The sequence below is a fragment of the Ctenopharyngodon idella genome, chromosome 14 (assembly GCF_019924925.1).
Source record: "Ctenopharyngodon idella isolate HZGC_01 chromosome 14, HZGC01, whole genome shotgun sequence".
Classification (NCBI taxonomy): Eukaryota; Metazoa; Chordata; class Actinopteri; order Cypriniformes; family Xenocyprididae; genus Ctenopharyngodon; species Ctenopharyngodon idella.
This window is the reverse complement of record NC_067233.1, coordinates 17536522-17558937: the sequence shown is the minus strand read 5'-3', so window position 1 is coordinate 17558937 and position 22416 is coordinate 17536522. Positions and strand designations below refer to the sequence as shown.

General features: G+C 36.4%; 1 protein-coding gene across 5 annotated transcripts; it reads right to left on the bottom strand.

Moving 5' to 3' along the window:
• Positions 1-1691: 1691 nt before the first annotated feature.
• Positions 1692-22163, bottom strand: rnf44 (ring finger protein 44). 5 transcript variants are annotated; one of them, XM_051859588.1, is made up of 11 exons: positions 21778-22163; positions 14768-14972; positions 14427-14646; positions 12559-12726; positions 11487-11660; positions 10280-10441; positions 8626-8741; positions 7419-7506; positions 6978-7099; positions 6784-6883; positions 1692-6028 (listed from the first exon to the last, which is right to left on the bottom strand). In XM_051859588.1, exons 2-11 carry the CDS (start codon positions 14872-14874, stop codon positions 5966-5968), a joined length of 1320 nt encoding a protein of 439 aa, XP_051715548.1. In that variant the 5' UTR covers positions 14875-14972; positions 21778-22163; the 3' UTR covers positions 1692-5965. The 5 variants fall into 5 exon arrangements, with proteins under 5 accessions (XP_051715548.1, XP_051715547.1, XP_051715549.1 ...); XM_051859587.1 differs by having other exon boundaries at positions 21857-22162; XM_051859589.1 differs by lacking the exon at positions 21778-22163 and adding an exon at positions 18713-19155.
• Between the last annotated feature and the right edge of the window lie 253 nt (positions 22164-22416).

Here is a 22416-nt window from a genome sequence, read left to right as displayed (position 1 = left end):
GAAATAAAATATGGTGCTAAATAATATCTTAAAACATTCATTGTACAATTTTATAAAGTAATTGGAGAGGCAGTAACTCAGATTACCTTGTTTTATAGCATTAAGTCTGTTTCAATGTGTGTCTGAACTACTAGGGTGAATCTCACAAAGTTGGTCAAAAGATGGGTCACATTTAACCCCCAAATCAAAAGAGAGTCCATTAGGGCCATTAAGATCATTTTGTTTTTGCATTGTAGACATTTTCTCCATTTATCATTAATGTTCCTACTGTAGAAAAGTCATCCATGCAAAAAAAAAAAAAAAAAAAAAAAGTGTGTTGTATACCATGGTAGTATTTTTTTTAACTGCCTTTATTCTGATTTGAATCAATAAATTGTGTACAGACTGGATGATTTATATTACTGTTTCACAGTAATGATGTGATCAACACTGAGAAATGTAAATTGGCAATAATGTCTCAATGCAAAAAGAAAAGAAAGAAAATAAAAATCAGGATGAACTGATATTCTAGCCCAGGGATGGCAAACGTTGGTCCTGGAGAGCCACAGTTCTGCAGAGTTTTGCTTCAACCCTAATCAAACACACCTGACAAGCTAATCAAGGTCTGAAAGGTTACTAGAAAGCTTCTGACAGGTGAGTTTTTAATCAGGGTTGGAGCTAAACTCTGCAGGACTGTTTGCTTTCCAGGACTGGAGTTCGCCACCCCTGTTCTATCCAGTACGATCATTTTTTTTTTTCTTGTTATGACCAATAAATGGCCGATATTATAAATCTATACTTTTTTTTTTGTATGCTAGAAGTAAATTAAAAACAAAATTTTAATGTACAGTATGATACTATTGTATAAATGTTGATTTTGAAATCTGCTATAGACAAACATACACTGTTCGAATAAAAAAAGAAAATAGTGATTATAATAATGAGGGATCTATGGGATGCTGGTTAGATAATAGAATGCATAGAGCCATAACCAATGAATTTAAATCATTATTTGAGTATTAGTCAAGAAACTTTGTGTGTGTGTGTAACTTTAATAAAAGTAATTTTTCCAAGAATGAACTATCATTTTCATTCACCAGTGCACAGCAATTCACCGACAGCTGCTCTTGAAGGGAAGCTCTCTTCTATTGAAGGGTTAAATCTTTGCAAAATTCTATTGCTGTCCCTAAATCAGGGATAGGTAACGTCGGTCCTGGAGTGCCGCTGTCCTGTAGAGTTTAGCTCCAACCCTCACCAAACACACCTGAACAAGCTAATCAATGTCTTCAGGATTATAAGGCTACAGGCAGGTGAGGTTTTTGTTTTTCAGGGTTGGAGCTAAACTCTGCAGGACAGTGGCTCTCCAGGACTGACGCTTTGCCTACCCCCCCTGCCCTAGCCTAGATGGGGTAAACAAAACAAAACAAAAAACTGGTGGAAAGAATCACACTGCCTAAAATAACTGATTCCGCAGGTATCGACCCATCACCGATATGATGCCAATATATTGTTCTTCCCTAGGTCTAAATATGTATTGCACAGAAAAAATGTTCTTCATACAAAATATTCCTTTTGATTAGATGGGCAAATATGAATTTATGAGATTCACCTTTTAACTGTTTTGAGACAGAAACCCTCAGACAAAAAACTGAACTGCAACACACCTGTATTGTGCAAAATGTTTAAAGCATTGATTAATTTAGTCAGTGTAGTATGAGTATACATCACACATTTATTAGTGAACAACCCTCTCCAATCAGCCACAATTAAAAAAAATATGATTGCACTACTCGGTAAAGCAGAACTAGCAACTTTCATTTAAAAAAAGTACAAATCTTAAAAATTTCAATCAGTATACAGATGTATTTATAATACACTATAACTAGTTATGTTAAATGCTACAAACAATGATTCCAATGGAATGAAAAAAAAATTATAGCATTAAGAACCATTTCCTATATATAATATATATATATTAGCTTTTTTATTTCATTTTTTTTTATTGTTTTTTTTCTTCCAAATACAAACATGGCAAAAATGAGGTAACTGTAAATGTGCAAGTACCAAAGCAAAATATCTTCCTAACACAGAACACATGCCCCTGGCCCTGTTGTTGGCTGGGTAGTCTGGAGTTCAGGCAATGACTGACCCCTAAAGGCCAGGAGGAGAATAGAACAGTAAACAATCCACTATCCCACCACAGCAAGAAATCATTGGTAAACAATCAGTGGCGTCTATGGAGCAATCAACAAATCACAAATCCTAAAGTATTTAGCTGCTTATTGGAACACAATTTTCCACCACACAAGCTGTGAGATTATTTATTAGTTGAATCACAGAAAGACTACAAGATTCTATTTATCATCATAACTCATAAGTTGTTGTTTTTTTCCTTTTTTCTTTTTAGTAATTCAGTACAGGTAACACTGAGGTTCTCAAGGAATCTTGGTTATTGTGAAAAATTCCTTTATAAATCTAAATAAGGATATATTAGAAATAGCCCACAGCCGGTTACCCCAAGCAAAAGTGCTTGCGTGTATATCAACAACTTATTTTTAAACCATAACAGTTACAGACGCTCAAGGTAGAGAGAACCGTACAACAGGTACATATATTTCTGACCATTTTGGTGAATGAGTGATAGCGCCGTGTTGTTTTAACCCACACAAAACCTCTTACTACTTCGATTTAAGGCAGATGTACTGAATCTGATCACTCGGGCGGTAAAATAATATTATCCTTTAAAACGGTCACTGTCTACCAGCACATACAAGTAAAGCTAAATAGTTTATTATTTTTTTATTTTATTTTCTTAATTGAAACCCCTGTAGATAATGCTATTAACTGTTGCTGACCACCGTGAGGGTACTAGTAGCACTGCATGCTGTATGAAGAGACCCATAACAAACTATTGCATTCTCTTATGTGAATGTAGCATTACACCTAAATATAGAATATCTAGCACCTTTTTACTATATGGCTTTCCATTATCTAGATTCCAGGCAAGTGTGTCAGTAACTGAGGCAACAATAGAAGCACAAATGTGGTGAGGAGCCAATCACATTTCCCATCTCAAAAAGCCGCCGTCTTCCCACTGGCATCAAGCTTAACTTTGTTATTTTAAACATCCTATATTACTATTCTTGATTTTTATTTTTGTTTTTTTTCTTCTTTTGCAAGTACAAGCACAATAAAATCTTGTAGTCATTCGGTTCTATTACAAATGTGTGCAGTACAGTGCATGGCAGTTATCAGCTGAGCAGAAAGTCCCCTACACCCAGAACCCAAAGCCAACTAGATCTACCTAAAAACCAGTTGGGACCTGGTTAGACATGCATGCATATTGTGCACAATTAAATACTTGCCCACCCCTGATATCTTTCACTGAAAATACAGATTTCATTTTTTATTAGTCTTTTTTTTTTCTCTTTTTTTTTTCTCTTCTTTTTTTAATCCTTAAATCATGCAAACACTGTAAGAATAGTCTTGGAAGTGGTCTAGGTAGGACAGTGTGCACCGTGGCACCTTTTTCAACGGGATTACAACCTTTATGTGTGGTTCAAGTACAAGAACACGGAGAAACGCAACAGCTGGAAAACAGGTTCGAGTAACATACGCTAATGATCGGCTGCAGTGACGAAAAGCCTATTCTCACTCGATACAACATGTCACTTCATCTTTTTTTTCTTCTTTGCATGCCAGTCTTATAATGGAATAATATTCACCACTATTTAAAAAAGGAATATTAGTTCAGTTGATTACATTTAAAATATGCATGGCCTGAGGAAAACAACCAAGAATACCCAAATATACCTCCATGGCGTCAATCCCATTTGAAATGGACTGTTTTCCTATATTTTTCAATTACAGAGAGGCCCTGAGTGATTTTTTTTTTTTTTTTTTTGTTATACTTAAAATATATGCCAGTGAACAGATATGTATACATAGATTACTTATCAAAAGTGTGGATTAAATTCATTACAATGGCTTTTTTTTTTTTAAACCTGGCACGCAAACGCAAGATACTCACATTTTCATGAGAGAGTCCCTTTACCCGAGAAAGCCAGTGTGTCTATTGAGTTACAATGACTATTCAGTGGACAAACGACTCAGGAATATATATATAATATATTTAAAAGTCCTATAATTAAAGTACTTAGGGAAAAAAAAAAAAGAATACCCAAATAGTTCATAGTTTTCCCCTGAACAACGTTCAGGTTTGTTTTTGGAATCGAGTGAACCACGAGTTGAGCGTTTTACAGTGCATTTTTTTTTCTTTAAACGACCCTAACGCTCCGTCTCTGCCGTTTCGAATCCTGCCTGGGATCTTCGTGGAACGACAACAGTCAACTGGCACACAGGAGAGGGCGTAGCTAGAAATACAGAGGGTTTCAACATTCTTTTGTCTTAAAAACAAGACGATAATTTGCAACCTTTCACACCAAGGCTATGCATACAATGTTTTTTTTTCTTTCACATCACTTGACACTGTGAACATGGCCTGAGACCTGACAACGGGAGGCAAACTAAAACGCGCTAAAGATGTTTTAGTATTCCGACCGAATCCTTCAAAAACGCTCTCAAAAGAAGAAATAAATAACACCACTTAAAAAAAACTTATACTTTTAAAAGAGGAACTAACAAAGGATATCTGAAGATTAGTAACAGGTTTGTGCTTGTCAAGGTCTTGAGAAGGCAGAGCTAAAATCTTGTAGAGTATATTGATTATTTGGCTCACGAAAGAGGAAAAACAAAAGGCCTAGTCCTCCAAAATCAGGTCAAAACGTTGCGTTCACCTCACACACTCATTGCACGTATTGCTTTCCGCAAAGTGTTCCACCCTTTCCCAAAAAGTCATTCTGGACAGGCAAATGCGACCTCCTTGGCCTGGAGAATGGCAAGACGGAGGCCGTCCGACGTTCCTCTTGTGTTTGAAATGCGGTGGATCTCGTTAATTCAAATATTGCTAGTCTAAAAGAACAGTCCGCGCGAGGCCCGTGAGATGTTCTCCTGGATCTAGCCGAGAAAGAGTTACACAGCTGAGTGTGAGGGAGCGGGATGAAGAGGGCCAGTCCAGAATGGATGAGGGTTGTGCAGTGCAGCCAGGTGGGCGCTGGCAGAGGCAGTGTGCTGTCCTCGTCCCTGTGTTCCCATGGGCCAGTCAGATTGGCCTTGCCAGCACACAGCAAAAGCGAAAATGCCGCAGCTTCCTCAATGTCTCTACGACTGTGGTGAAAGCCCAGCGGGAGTTTTCCCGATAGACTCACGCCTGTCGTTTCCCAGTCCTTTTTGTCTACGTTTCCCTCTTTAACCTCAGGCCTCGGAACTTTGAACCACTGAAAGTCACACCTTCACAACAGCATTCGCAGATAAAAGAGAATCGGGATTAAGATATTCAAATGATCAATACATTATTGCAAAACATAGATTATTAACAAGTCCCTCAGCCCATCACTTGTAGAGACATGCATCTACGATGGTCGTTCACCGGCGGAGCAGCCGCGTCTTACCGACTCGTCTGATTGCACAGTAAAACCAAAAACCATCATCTCGGCCCGCTCCCGCGGTCCCTAACGATACTAAAGCACGATTTTAATTATTTGTGATCAAACAACTAGAGAATATTCAATTGTGTAAACAAATATGCCAACACAACACGCATTACAGGTTATCTTTGGAATCTGCGAAAAACAAGGGCAGGGAAATGAAAAAGAAAGATGAAAAAGAACCAAAAAAACCCCAAAACGGTCACAATTCCAGAACTCGGAAGTGGCTATAGGCGGCAGTAGCTTTCATGAAACTCACACAATGACGCACAGCAGAGGTCAAACAGGTTCCTTACAAATTCCAAGATTGCTTATTGTAGAGGTGGGGTTGGGAGCGGGGTGGGGGGTAGATTTGCGTTTGGCTGGAGATCAGGTGTCCCCACTCACAGAACACACTCAAGGATTTGTGCTGCTTTCCAGTGAAGGACAAAAACCTGAACTCATTCCACATCGCGGTGAACTTCAGACGCGTCGGCTCGACAGATTGGACAGGTGCGATTGGTCTGCAAGACATGTTACGGATTAATTTCTACAAGCCAGTGATGTTTCTATACACCATTAATGGATCTATGCATCAGCTAATAACTGTGACTGCCTATACATGAAAACAAACATATCTTTGAAATTTAAATTAAATCAGCATTTACTAAATATGAAATATTTAGTGAGTAGATACTGATTCCATTTTTGTTCCATTTTAGCAATTATCATGAAATTATAAATATTTTCTACCATTCATAAGTTTGGGGCCAGTAAGAAAAAAAAAAAAAATCAGCAAGGATACATTAAAATGATCAAAAGTGACAGTTAAGACCTTTACATTGTAAAACCGTTCCTTTGACCTTTCTTTTCATCAAAGAATCCTGGTTTCATGGTTTCAATAAAAAATAATAAGCAGCACAACTGCTTTCAGACTAATAATACCAATAATAAATGTTACCTGAGCACCAAATCAGCATATTAGAATGATTTCTGAAGGATCATGTGACACTGAAGACTGGAGTAATGATGCTGAATTATTACAGTTTTAAACTGTAATAATATTTCACAATATTACTGTATTTTTGATCAAATAAATGCAGCCTTGGTGAGCATGAGAGACAAAAATCATACCAACCCCAAACATCTGAACGGTTGTGTACATAAGCATTTTATAAGCCATCAGCCACTTAAAACCTATATTCGTTGCCCATTTACACCATCTTAGCATTTTGCTGTTAGTTAATGCAGATGTTGTGCATTAAGATGTTGCTCTTACCTTTAACCACTTGTCCACACATTTCGCATGAAATTCGTGGTTGCAGGGTAATACTCGAAGTAGCTGCCTTGACTCAAAATCACTAAAGCATACAACACACCTGTAAGAAAAGCCAAAGGAACATCAATACCAAGTCACAATCAAAACTTCAAGATTATGTAACAGAGGGCAGATATATATCAGAGAACACTTACAGAGTTTGTTCAGATTGGTGGTTTTCTAAATTGAACCTGTAGGACGGAAGTTGCTCTATATCAGCTTTCGTTAGTCCTCGAGGTTTCGCTTCTCCGAGTCTCTCAGCAAGGTTTAATAACGCCTGAGAGAAAAATCACAAGTGTTTAAAACTCTCCACACAAACTGTAATAAGATAATAATGTTAGCTCTGTTCCAAAATTAGCTTTAATTCTATAACGTAACTTGCTAATTCTATAAAGTTAACCTTTTCTCAACTTTGTTGCATCACTGCACATGCCCACAGAATCACTCTTATTGAAAATGAGCTTGCAGCAAAAAAGTTCACTAGGTTTTGGAACAGAAGCATTACATGAAAACCATCAATGGCTTATTTCTGACAAGCCGGGTTATATAAACAGTGGGGCGACTCAATCACCCACCGTGTGAGGATTAACATTTACCTCATAGTTTTCCATCTCCACATCATCTACATCCAAGTCCAAACTGATAGCAGGACCCACAGCAGTTGGAGGCACAGGAAGCATCGAGCTGTTTCACAGGGTCACAAACACATAAATCATTAGCATACACTCAATGCCTTTTCTTTCCCTATAGCAAAGAAATATCACAAAGGCTTCATATAAGGGTAATGCATTACAAGAATCGTGCATTACGTAATCAATCAGATTACTTTTTTGATGTAACGAGTAAAGTAACTCATTACTTTATAAATGTACACATTAATATTTGAGTTACTTTTTAAAGAAAGTACTGCAAATTACTTTTCAGTTTAATTAACTTGCTTAAACATTTTTTAAACTAGTCAGAACCATAGCCTTGTGGGCAGCACTCCGACATATAGCGCAACAGTGCTTCTGGCGACCCGAGTTCGAGTCCCGGCTTATGGTCCTTTCCTGATCCTGTGCCCCTCTCTCCTCCCCTGTTACTTCCTGTCTCTTCTTGACTGTCCTAGCCAATAAAATATAACTAAAGCCCCTTTCAAGGAAAGACTGTTCACTTGGCGGCCATATATGCATACGCCTCGGCCATCCAAGACCAAGTCATATCTAATTGAATGGGGAATCATGAAATCTTAAAAACTGCTTGGCGAATTCACAATTAAATAACAAATTTCACATCAGCAACAAAATCTGACATGAACTGTCCCATAAATGTTGTTTCTTATGCTCAAATTCACTTAAAAAAAAAAGCTTAATTTTCAGGCTAGATGAGCCAATGCGCATGTGCAGTCCTAAGTGCAAGTATCAGGTTTCTATGGGAACCAGAGCTTCTAACGGCAGCTGCAGTGACGCAAAGACTTTATCCACCAGCGATTGGCTCTTTTACTTAGAAGGCGGGACATATTCCACCATATTGCGCGTTGCACTTTCTCTCATTCATAACTAATAGGAATGAACAGTCTTTCTTTGATATAACTTAAAATTATACTGAATTAAAATTCTCTCTCTTCTCTATAACGTAGAGACATGCACACTCTTGCGTGTGAGGGAACAGACAAAATGAATGCAATATTGAAGCGTATTACTTTTACAAGTAACTTTCCCCAACACTGATTATAAGCTTATAATGTCCATTATTGGAATGTGAATCAATTCATATGGCAAAATGTGTGTGATCTGTATTATAAATACTAAAAGAGATTCTCACAGGAAGTATGGTAAGAAGCCGGGGTAGTAGGGCGGTGGAGGAGGCGGGGGAGGCAGAGGCTGCTGTAATCGGTACCTCTGTCCAGTTATACGCCTTGGCAGCATGTGCGGATATGGCTGAGGAAACAGAGACACCAACACATGAGGAAAACTTTTAAAATTATTATTCTTCAATTACCAACTCTTATCCAAAGCTACTTTGGCAGCATTTCTACTCTAAGGACAGGAGCAACCTGAGACTAAAGATAAAGTGTGTCATTTTTTTCTGTTAAAATTTCCAAATTTCTGTTTACTATGCAAAGAGGACTATAAATTAGCCATTCGTGTGTTGATTTCCTGAAAAGAGTAACACTGCAGCTGTTTGGCAGTTGGTTAATATTAATCAGTAGCCTCTGTATTTTTAATGACGTCAACGGAAATGGAAAGTAGTTTCTGAGGAAGAGCAAATTATTTGATTTTGATTAAAGATTAAGGCATAATAAGGCACAATAAGACCAGGAACATACATTAAGTACATAAATGGAGCAAATTTTGCTATCATGCTGACTTCAACTCATAGAGCTTTCATTTACCAACTAGGCACAGTCATTCAGCCTGTTCTGACTTGGGTTGCAATGTATTTTCTAACTGATTGGACAAACCGTTTTTTCGAAGCAGGTGATCAAAATTCCACAAATCCCATAGACATTTTTTTCTCTAAAGTTTCAAGCTATGTCCGCTTGAAGTCACACTTTTCTGAATTAGTAGGCTTGATTTTAGGTAATTAATTAAACTTTTGTCGTAGCACACATTTAAAAATACTATATTTATCCAAATGTCAACTGTCAGTTCAACTGTCAAACAGTTCAATTGTAAACACAAACTTGTATTTTGTATATTGTCTTCTATCTATACTGTAAAGTATTCAAAGAAAGTAAGGACTACACAATTTTTTAAACTTACAAGAATTGTTTCAACTTTTTTTTTTTACTTTGACAAAGCTTTGTCAAGCCAACATCAAAATATAAATTCATCAAGACAAACGTTGCATTAACTATTGTTGTTTACCATTATTTTCAAATCTGACACTGGTGGTACAGAAATTACAAACTTTAACTTTGCTTTCTGGGATTTGAACCTATTTTTGCCATACCAAACAAGACCTTTAAACACTAATCCACACCAGTAGACCTTTGCGCTGTATTTACACGGGTGTTGGCGTCGAAGCTTGACGGAGGGCGTGACTGAAACATGGTGCTGACGTCATAGTGACAACAGCCAATCATATTACTTTCTGGTGTTGCATGAACGCAATGATCTAGCGACTGCTCTAGGGTATTTGCATAAGGCGATCTGATTAGCTGACGCCTGTGTTGTCGCTTAAAAAGTTGAGAAATTTTCAACTTCTGCCACAAGCAACGCGAGTAAAGCGACGCGACAGAACCCACAATTCAGTTCGGCAATGCGTGACGTCACCCATTTAAAGTAAATAAGAAGTGTTAACGCCGACCCCCCTGTGAATGCAGCATTACTATTCTCCACATTAAGAGCAAAATAATTTTGCATAATGTCATTACCTATTTATGCAAATGCTGCTCATTTGAATCAGTATATCATTTTTGACTTGAACACTGCCATTTATGCTTTGTCGACATAAAGAAGCAAAGACGACTCACCACTCCATAGGGTAGCTCTTGATGGAGGGGCTCCTGGGGAAGGTACTGGAGGGGGACGGAGGGGGTCATTGCTGGTGGATGGTGTGCTGGAGGATAAGAGAATGTTCCTAACGGATGCTGGTCTCCTCGCAGATCCACTTCATTCTCCACCCTCTGCAGAGGCTGAATACACACATATAAAATACTTTACACAACCAGGAAAAAAAACTACCTTTAGCGTAATATTATAACAATTAATACCATAAAATGATATGCTATTTTAGAAAGAATGTATTTTGTCACACCAATATTCAGCACTGTTTTTATATAATTTATTAAGGGTACAATCAGTTATGGGGACTAATCTGTTACTCATGACTAATTGTTCTCTCTAGATTGTAATGGGTTTGCTTTTCTAATTACACTGTAACAGTAATCACATTATACACTGTAATGCATTGCACTAAACATTGGGAATAATAAATTATGAGAAGTGCAATGCTGGCTATTGTTTTTTTAGCATTCAGAACCTTCAAACATGGCTCATCCAATCACAGTTATAATGTATTACAGCTTTGAGATGTTTTTAACTGTGACTATGTTTTAAATAATGCAACACTCAGGTGTTACATAATGTAAAGATGCTTTTGCACTAAAGGCAGATTAAGAATAAGCTCATTAAAAGTAAGCTTATCTTTTAGTTTGTATTTGTCAAGAGGGAAACTCATCAAATGATATAAAAGGGTAACTTATTTGAAATGCACAAAAAAAGAAAGTGCCATTTTTTAATTATCAGCATCGTCCGATACGTTTTTCTGTTTGGTTTATAAGTGTCAGAAGCTGGTTTTATTTCGACAGCTTGGGACTATAAATGTTATGCAAATAAATGTTTGCATATTGATATATTTTCCAAATAGTTATTTCTAAATATGTAAAATAAATGTAAATTTGCAGCACTTGTTATGCATGCGTTATTCATTATATGCATTACATACTGTATTACTATCACATCGGCTTTATATCTGCCAATGGCCACCCTGCTGTCTAAGATATCGGCAATCAAAAAATACATATCAGTTGATCACTAAAAATAATATATGTGAAAATTATACTGCAATTTTTATAATATTGTATATAAACATCTTCCACTATAATGTGCATAAAAATGACATTAATAACATTTCTTTTCCATTTAGAAGTATTCATATATGTTGTGATTTGCACTCACCATGCGTGGGTGCTGGGGCTGTATGGGAACAAACTGGTTGAGTGGAGGCAGATGAGGAGGCTGGTGGGGTGGCACTGGCGGACTAGGGTGCAGGATAAAATGTTCACTGGAGATCAATGGCGGAAATGCCTGATAGGACACTGGCAGGTGCTGCATGGTGCAGGCCTGAATGAGCTGCAGACAGACAGAGAAATACCAGAAAACAAAAGGGTCACTCACACCATATATACACTCGTGAAGAAAGTGAGAATAGGCAATTGAATACTGCATTGCTGTGCAGTTTAAGAAATGGCTGTTAAAACTGGGAATGCAACATGTTGACATACTCTGAACTAAAGCATATCTAACACTTTCACTACTCTCACTACTAGCTAATCCACTAAAGCATTTCAAAAGCATTAGAGTTAAGGATGGGGAAAACTTTGAAAATAATAATACTATTATATTTTTCCTTTTATTGATTTAGTTAATAATAATAAAATAATAATAAAACTACTTAAGAAAAATACATTATTAACCTACAAGTATATAGTTTTTTTAGTTTATATAATTACATTAAGCGTACATAATGCAAAGAGGACTGAAAAAACATTTGTCCTCTGCACAATGTGAGACACTTTTAACTGTACATCACTATGGCCACATAAAAGTACAGAGGTGGGTATGTTGACACAAATGCAATGACTTGAGCAGATGATAAAATTAGCAGAAAGTACACTATCAAAGATCAAATACCTCAAAGACATTTGCAGTGACAATGCAAAGAAAAACTAAGGGGGTTGCACACTGTCCCTTGAAAGTTGCATCATTAATCATTCTAGAGACACAGGAAAAGCCTACAGGAAAACCAAAATGTGAAATGTTGCTGTAAACCAATGTCTAATGTGTAAGCATGAGAGGGACGTACAGAACAACACTCATAATCAAATATCTTTGGCTAACAGGACGGGTGGGCATAATGGCTGCCTGGGACACACACACATCGGCTAAAGTAAAGCTGGAGCGATGGGACATGTTAGGTGTGCTCTACACAAACTTCACTGACATTCCAGCTCTTCCTTTTCAAACTCACTGGAGGAGGAAGGCAGCAGAGCAGAGAGAGCTGTCCGCTGAACATTACCGAGCATGCTGGGAGCTGCTGAGCATTGCAGGCTGGGATAGGTTGCCCGGTGTGGATGGGAAAACCGTGGGTCGTCACCGTGGTAACTGTGTAAGATATCGGAACTGATCCTTGATGCATCTTGAAGGACAACACAAAAAGTTCAGGTTACTCGTTAAAAAAAACAACCATTATCTCTTATTTTCATTATCACAGCAATCTGATATCAGCAATATCACAGCAATCGGATTGATTTCACATCAAAGTCTGAGCAAAAACACTTAATGTCTATATTAGGAGTCTCAAACTAGTTTATCCTAAATTTGGCTTGCAAATCAATTTCCACTCTATGCGTTTGGTTTAGTAACATTTACCCATAGTTCTCTTAAGGATTATTACCAAGTAGCTGCCTAATATTTATTAGTTTTTACACTTTTATAAATTTAAATTGATATTTATTAATAATTTTTACATTTATTTATTTTTATGCTTAAAAAGGCATGAAACACAAATAAACACTCCATTTGTAGCCTAAATAGTAAATATTATAAATGTAGTGCGTTATATAGAGAGTAAAGCTGCACGATTGATCCTTAAAAGATCACAATCTCAATTCAAACACCTTATTCCTAAATGACCACGATTTGTCTATGTCTATTAAACCTTTGACATGTACGATCACAGCGAACATTGAAATCTGCGTTGGTCCTGCCGCTGACCCAGAGAAAGCAGTTGTCATGTGTAGGTATGAAACAGCTTCACAAACAAGTCTTTTTAACCGCAGTATCATTATTTCTGAGTGTTAAAAATAATTCAAATTAATCACAGAAGAACTTGGATAAAAGTGTATAGTTCAGATATAAACACTGATGTCTAAGGTAGTGAGTAATAGAGTAAATCACCTTCTGAACATAAATTTATGTTTTAAATGAAGATTGTATAAATGGCATTGTTACACCAGTAGGTGGCGAAAGGTGACTGTTAAAAATGTTTTTGTCACTCATTCATTAATTCATGAGATTCGTTCAAAAACACAGATTCATCCAGTAATGAAACTCTAAAGTCTTTATGAGTCATTGAATCATTCATTCAAATTTTTAATAGACAGGATCAATCAACATTTTGTCAGAACCTCTACTAAAGTACGTTATTTTGTTTAGTTGTCTGTTCAGAATCATGAGAGAATTGTGATCTGTAAAAAAAAAAAAAAAAAAAAAGAATATATTATATATATATATATATATATATATAGTAGTCAACATTTGAAGTGGATCAAAAAAGTTCAAAGTTGTCCCAAGAACTTAGTTGCCCTAAGAAGAAGGTTTTAGGACAACTTTGATGAAAGGTTTTGATCCACTTCAAATGTTGACTACTGTATATATATATCTCCAGAATTGTGCGGCTCTAATAGTGAGCAGGAAATTATTTTAGACAAATCTCATGCACTAGGTATTAGAGATTCACCTACAAAAAGATCTGTCTATGCATCTATAATGCATCTGCGTTAATAGTTAAAATTACTGAAAGTAATCACTAGTATTAGATTCTAATGGAGAACAACACCCTGGATAGCAGCCCCCAGAAAACTAGAGTTTGAGACCTAAGGTCTATATCAGGGGTTCCCAAACACATTCCTGGAGCCTCCCCAGCACTGCATATTTTGCATGTCTCCTTTATCTGACACACCCATTTCAGTTCTTGGAGTCTCGACTAATGAGCTGATGATCTGCATCAGGTGTGTTTGATTAAGGAGACATGGAAAACATGTCGGGTTGAGGAGGCCCCAGGAATGTGTTTGGGAACCCCTGGTCTAAATGAATAACTAGCATTTGAACTAATACCTGTTCGTGAAGATCCACCATGATGGAGTTCTGTTGGGGGGGCTGTGTGGCAGTATGCAGCATGCGTGGAGGTGCACTGGTGTGGCTATATTGCCTGGACTCATCTAAAGGAATCTGCTGATGCTGGGAGAAGACAGGGTGGTGGAAGTTCTCATCCTGATGTAGGGAAGTGTGCACAGCAGGTCTATCTCGCTGCCCCCACTGACGTCGTACTGGAGGACTAGAACATGAACATACACATAATGTAAGTAGTCACTCTGCAGTTCTTGTTGTTTTTTTTTGTTTTTTTAATTAAAATTTACAACTCAAATGCTAACTCAATATGATGACGGCTGACCCACCTTCTCCTGAGGTGCAGAGGGGTGATGCAAGGCTCCCCGATGACCCTCCTCTGGTTTAAGGGGGCTGTTGATGGCCGCCTACTCACTGCTACTTCCCATGGTCGCATTTGTGACGTCGTACGAACGAGTCACACCTGCCTATGGGGGGGTGGGGACCAGTAGTGCAAGAGGCACTTGTGTTTAACAGCCTCAGATTGTCGGAACTCTGTTTGAAACAAAAAATGTTGGTTTTGTGAATTGAATAGTGATGTACAGAAAAACAAACCTTTTGTTGTCATTTATTCAACTGAAGTTAGATTAAAGAGGACATATTATGGTCTGCAAAGTTACGAAGCACAAACTCCACTCCAATGTACAAGTCACAATATTCATTTAAATAATTCCCACCCAATGCATAATTATGCAAATAAAGCTGGGTGCACACTGTGCGATTTTGGCCACGATTTGGTCATCTGAGACAAATTTTGACAATCCTAAAAGATTACTATAATCCTAGGCAAAAATCTGTAGTCTTTGATCGCTAGTTTGACATGTTCACTGACAGCCGATTAATGACCATTGCGATCAAATTTTACCTCCGACAAAATTCTGGCAGTTAAGATTTGGCGCACAGTCCTGCAGTGTGACTTCTACAACAAATGTCAAACTGTCTTCATTTTTAAAGATAAGCTGTGATCAAAATTAACGCTAGAGATTTCTTTGTTAGCCACCATTTCAGTCCCGTGTGTAATGCAGCTCACTGTCACCGAATATGTGTGGGTTGATGTAAAACTCAGGACAAGTTTAAGCGCGCGTCCGTTTTTAACGTGTCTTGACTGTCGTACAGTCTGACATATAGGACAGCCGAGATCTCACAGTGTGACATGAGGATCATGTTCGTACAGTCTGACAAGCAACAATCGTAAAGGACTACTATAAATCGCACAGTGAGCACCCAGCTTTAAAGTGACAGCAGCCTAATAAACCTGCTGCCGTCTGTCATTACTGTTAATAAAACAACAAATGACAAAAGAGAAAATCACTCACTCCTCCTGAATGAATCACTTTTGTAACTAATAAGAATAAATATATACATTTAATTATATATTTAATTTATACAGTGAAGACTATGCACCATTTTTTGTACATTTAATTACTTTATACAATTTATGTAGCATTTCATATTTACTGGTTGAATTTTTTCAGATAAGTCCATTTCATTTGTCTTTGTTTTATTGTAGTTTTGCTTGGTATTAGTTTCTTTGTTCTTATTTCTTCACTGACTATTTACTTCAGTAAGCTTGAGAGTTTTTTGTACTCAGGCCAGTATTAGTTTTTTTTTCTGATATTGAAATTGGTGATGAAAATCATAAAATTTCAATGGTATTAAATTTGAATATTATAAAAACCTAATTTAAAGCAAAAATTGGGAAAATTTTAAAAGCAAAAAAAAAAAAAATAAATAAATAAATAAATAATAATAATAATATTTTATATATGTATTGTGATATTTATCTTTATCGTGAAATAACGGTTTCCCGAAACTGTATTACATCAAACTTGTCATTCAACCATGATGTTAATGATGTCACGCAGGTGGAGTAATAACTTCTTTTAATTAATCCGTGAGATCAAATTAACGCTAGATTTATTTATTTTTTTTCTTGCTAAAAGTTACAGACATGGCATCAGGGGACTAATTCTTTTTTCTCAGTTATTTTGCTTAACTTCCAGATTCAATCATATGATCCTTCTTATGTGCAACACATACAAACATGCACACTCTTCAAAAACAGTGCTTTAAAACTCTTGACAAATTAAGAAGATGTAAATGAAATTTGTATATATTCAAAATGAAAGATATAGATTGTACTGAATGTCAGCTTTCTTCATTTGCTCAAGATATGGATTAATTAAGTCATACAAACAAACAACAACAACAACAAAAAAAAAAACAATGCATCTAACTACAGGTCGAAAGCTGCTGTTCTGACCACACAACTTTGCAATGCTGTTTGCAAATGTTTGTTGGAACTATAGTTTCAGGAAACACTGACTCGTTGAAATATGCAGATAACGACGGAACTTGTGACTATAGTTGGCTAACAATGCTTTTGGGAAACACATCCTACAGTGTTACTGACAGACTGGGAAAATAGGTGCTACAATAATGTAAGCTTTCAAAACATGAGGCAAATTAGTGATACACATATCCCTGGTTTCACAGACAAGGCTTAAACCTAGTCCCAGACTAAATTAAATGTTTGAGCAGTTTTAACTGAAAGCAACTTGCACTTACGTATTTTAAAATATATCAGTGCAATTGTTTTGTCTTAAGATGCAAACCAGTAATTTTTTTTTTTTTTATAAATGTGCCTCAAAGGCACATTTATAATATCTACTTAAATGTTCAAATTGAACTAAGGCCTAATCCCGTCTTAATCTAAGTCCTGTCTGTGAAACCAGTTTAGGCAGGGAACCTGGTTTAAGTCCCAACATACATACAATAACATTCAGTTATTATTATTTTTAGTAAAGGCAAAATATGCTGTATGGAACAGAACAAATTTGCATGCTTGTATTTTGTTTACAGATCCTTTTGTTCTAGTCTGTATCACAAGAAAACACAAGGCACCAACATGAAGGAGAATGATGTTTGGAAATTTTTTCCAGTGAAAATGATTTTCATTCCATTGTTGTATGGTGCTTTTTGGAGCTTGTCACCTGTTGTATGGAAAACAGAAGCATTTACATTCTTCAAAATTTCTCCTTTTATATTCTACTAAAAAAAATAACAGCATACAAGCTAACAACAGTATTTTTGGGTGAGTTATTCCTTAAGAATGACCCTTAACTTAAAATACGAAGACCAGTATACTGCTCTTAATGCAAAACAGCATGGATAGTTTTAAAATAAATTAGTCATTTTCCATTTGAAACCAAGAACAGTGTAATACTAACAGAATTAAAACAATGTTTATATTTGCCTCAAAAATATGTATTGTGACATTATTTCATTATGTGTAGTACACCAGAAGATGGCTGAAACTAAAATAATACAAAACCAGACATTTCAGGCAAGCAGACATCACATTTAAGACAGAGACATTGAGACACACTTAAAAGCATCAGAATGAATAATTAAAATATTACTTGTACACATTTCAAATCATTTTTATTACTTTTCTCCTAACAAAATCAGTGAAGTGTGCATTGATTCACACAAACAAGTATAAACTTCTCATTATGCTACATGACATTTAAATATACAATGCCATGTGTAAAATTAGAAAACAAATACCAGCAAACATTTACAAACCGTATTTAATGGAAAGACGGTGCTAATTTGCCACAAAGAGGGGGAGCTGTAACTTCAACAACAAAAGCGTGGATGGCCATGTGCTCCCTAACAGACAAAGCAATAACAAAGGAGCGCCACCAAACCTCGGGTGCCTCACTTTATCAAAAATAATAATTTGAAAGGGCTTGTGGATGTGGTTAAAACATGATTCATTCTTCCTATAAGGACGGTGCACATTTCCTACCAATAAAACAAATAAAAATGTCACCGTGGCCCAGCATATCAACAATAGCACAAAGAAAGGCCGAAGTTTTACAGGCGCGCGCGGAGCTCGTGCAAACATCCGCAGTTGCCCTCGTGCTTTTTAAACATGTTCTCGAGACTACACGGAGTTTATGCATTACATAAAATAAATTAAACAAATCGCATGCACTTCCCAAGCCCTTAGCTGCTATCGCTAGCATATAGCCTGAGCAGATGAAGCCCTAAACAGGAAATGCAGGGATGCACCCCTGACAAAAGAAACATGGTTTGGTTTGAACGCCACATTTACACAGTCTGCATGTTATAAATGCAAACGTTTGCATATCAAGAGTGTTTTTAGTTTTATTTTAGGTGATATATGAGAGCTTTTTGTCCAATAACCAAAGTATGATGGCACCAACCGAGCTTACTTGTTTTCAATGTCGCGCGAGTTTCCGACTCGTCCACGCGCTGCTTGTTGGCGACTAAAACGATGCAGTTTGTCTTGTGTGATGAATTTGCAGACTAATCCAAAAGAAATCGTCCAGATACACTAGCAGACGGTCATGGTTAACACTGAGGTATCGTCCGTTTCCTATTTCACGTCCACGAGCTTGAGTTTGTTGTTGTTGAGCTTCAGCATAGAAAGAGAAAATGCATATTCCTCTGCCGCCTAACATCAGTTGACTTTATCTCCAACAAACTTATAATAGCGTGCAGTTGTTGTTTCCTTTATTATTATGTCCGATGCATTCAAACTAGGTTTAATCTGTGACATGGGTGCTGTTCAGTATTGTTGTGATGGTTCTTCTGTGCTTGTATAGTCACGCCTTCTTCCTCTAAAGATACCACGCAATAGACAGCCAGCCAGTCACTTTTTAGATGCTGCTGTTTGGTCGAATTGCTATAGCCTGATCCCAACTTAAAGGGTGTTTTCACACTTCCTCTTTACTAAAAACAAACTTTCAAAGTGAATTGAATTAAAAAGGGAGCCAGCTGCATTCACACTGTCAATGGACACTAGTTTCTGGTCCGGTTTAGCTGCATTCCATTTTACAATGCACACTGTGTTTTTCAAGAAAACAAGCTAACTTCAATACTGTATTATGATATTAGAATGATTGTTATTGAAAATATTTAGTTAATTAGATATGTTTAACGCCCCTTAAAGGGATAGTTCACCCAAAAATGAAAATTCTGTCATCATTTACTCACCCTCAAGTTGTTTCAAACCTGTATGAATTTCTTTCTTCTGCTGAACACAAAAAATATTTTGAATGGGTGACTAAACAGTTAACAGGACCCCACTGACTTCCATAGTAGGTAAAAAAATAAAAATACTATGGAAGTTAATGGCAACTGTTTAGTCACCGTTGCATTCTTCAACATATCTTCTCTTGTGTTTAGTGGAAGAAATTCATACAGGTTTGAAACAAGTTGAGGGTGAGTAAATGATAGAGTTTTCATTTTTGGTTGAACTATCCCTTTAAGAAAAAAATAAGCACCGGCACAGGCCAGGGGTTCACATGTTCAATAAAATATATTTTATGGATCTTTGGCATCAAAACTTATTTATTACATAGAGTTTTGTTTTCTATAGAACATCATGAATGCATTAAAACAATATTATACAAAAAAATAAATAAATAAATAAATAAATAAATAATATATGTATTATATATATTTAGGGGCAAATTTCATGATAGATTAATATTAAATTATATTGTTATATAATATATAATATAATATAATATAATATAATATAATATAATGTAATATAATATAATAATTTAGTGAAATAAAGTGAAAAAATAAAGTGAACATGGGGTGTTTTTCGGAGCATCCATGTCAAAATCACTGTTAGAGACAAACCAAGAAACAATATAAGCAGCTCCCAAAATTTTTTGCAATCAAACAGATGGAGTCAGTTGATTTGTGTGTTGTGCAGAAGTCAAAACATTAAACATAAGCATGGCAGGCAAAGCATGTTATCGGTAATGATTTATTATGCCACTGACATTCATTTTGAGGTTGCATGGGTAGTCCCAGATAAAGGGGATGTTGTTTGTCACAAGGGATATGTTGCAGTTATCAAACAACAGTGATGCAACACAGTCATGTTGTATATTACAATTCAGTGAGACAGCATCTATTAATTCCTTTAAAACAGTACAATGCACAAGGTAAATATAATCTTAAATCAGTTCGATGTCAAGGGATAAAAAGAATGCTTTAAAAGATGTGAAATAAACATCACCAAACAAACGACTCTAGCAAGTGGAAGTCCTTTTCTCCACTCCTTGAACCAAGCTTAAAAATGTAACTCATGGTTCTCTTAAATGTTTTCTTGAATTGAAACTGACCATCTCCTATAAGCTATGTTCATGTTCCATAATGTTTCATGTTTCAGAATTTATAGTTTCTGCAGAAACCACTGCAACATGCAAATGAATGCAATATTATATTTTCTACAATTTATCTAAAAATTAATTACATTAAGTTTAACATTTCTTTTAAAAATGCAATATTTTACAACATAAATACTGATTTTTATTATTATTATTATCATCATCATCATCATTATTAGAAAAGAACAGAAAAGTAGAGAAATCAGAATAGAATAGAAATTCTTTACATTTAGAAGTTTTCATGTTTAAATTGCTTTTGTGATTCATGTATGATGTGGGTAAATACAGTATAAATTACCACTGCAAAGCATTTTAAATAATAATAATAATAATAATATTAATAATGCAATGATATATTATAAGTTATTATTATTAGTGTTGTTATTATTGTGTATTAAGTGAAAAGCAGGGAAAAACATCATGTTGGGGAGTCTCTAACTGTGTTGAGTGTGTTCTCTCTAGCGTTTCTCATCCGCCTCTCCATCAGAGACAGTGTGACACAGCCCAGTCTGTTACATAAGCCTTGCGCCAAATGGCGAGCCGGCGGACAGAATCACATGCAAGCGTCTCAAAGCGGTCAAAGTAACATCTTGTTTATTCTATGCACTTTAAAGTTCATAAACTGACATCCTAAAATATGGACTTAATTTGCACTATAAATGCCTCATAGTATGCATGAATGAGACTGCAGAAGAACTACGAAGGCAAAGTGCTCCATTTTTTTTCTTCTTATAATAATTTTTGAGTTTAATTCGTCTGAGCACGCATAGGTCAAAATAATTTTTGCAGCATTTTCAAAGGGCCTCTCGTGTGGCTTCACTGCAGAGAAAACGCCGCAATGTAACCTTCCTGCCTAATGTTTAACTCACGAGAAAATAACGAAAATTATTCAGATTCTAGTGAAACCTGCGCTGCGCGTGCAAACAATCACGCACATCCGAGACAAGCGCGAGACAAGCAAACCCGCGTCCAATCCATCCATGCACTTCCAATCCAATGTAAACATTACAGCATTACAGCAACAAAACAAGGAGGGGCTCAAGGCTTTAGGGGGACAAGATATAAAAACACGCTGATACCTATGTGCGATGCATTCAAGACCATGAAAACCCACGGAAATCCACGCCATCAACACGAAGACGCAGGCGCGTGCGTTACCTGATTGTTAATTTGTGAGCATCGCAATCGCTGACATTTCTCCTTGTAATTCTTCACATCTCTCCCATATTCGGTGCGGCATGATCCTCAGCTGTTCCTGTTAATGGAACATTCCGTGGATTTCACCACTGATTTGGGGAAAAGGTACAAACTGGAGCTCGCGCGAAGAATAAAGGCAGAATATGTCATTACTCTTCGCATCTCGCGCAAAACAACCACTCTCTGAATGCATCAGACTTTGGAGAAACCAATGCACTCGGTTGAACCCAGTATCATCCGCCGCCTATTTGCGTGATTTTATGACATACCCCTATGTGGGGCATTTAGAGGCCGCTTGCGTATGGCAAGCAGTTTGAGCATTATTCCGTATAAATAACTGTAGTTATTTAAAAAAAAAAAAAAAAAAAAAAACGCACTAACGATATGATCAGTACGTCATGGCAACTTATGTTTCAATTTGAACTCATCAACATAATTTAACATTTTCAATTTGGGTATAAGTTTTACAAAATTCAACTCGATTTGTAAGTCACTTTAATATAATTACATTAGAAATGACT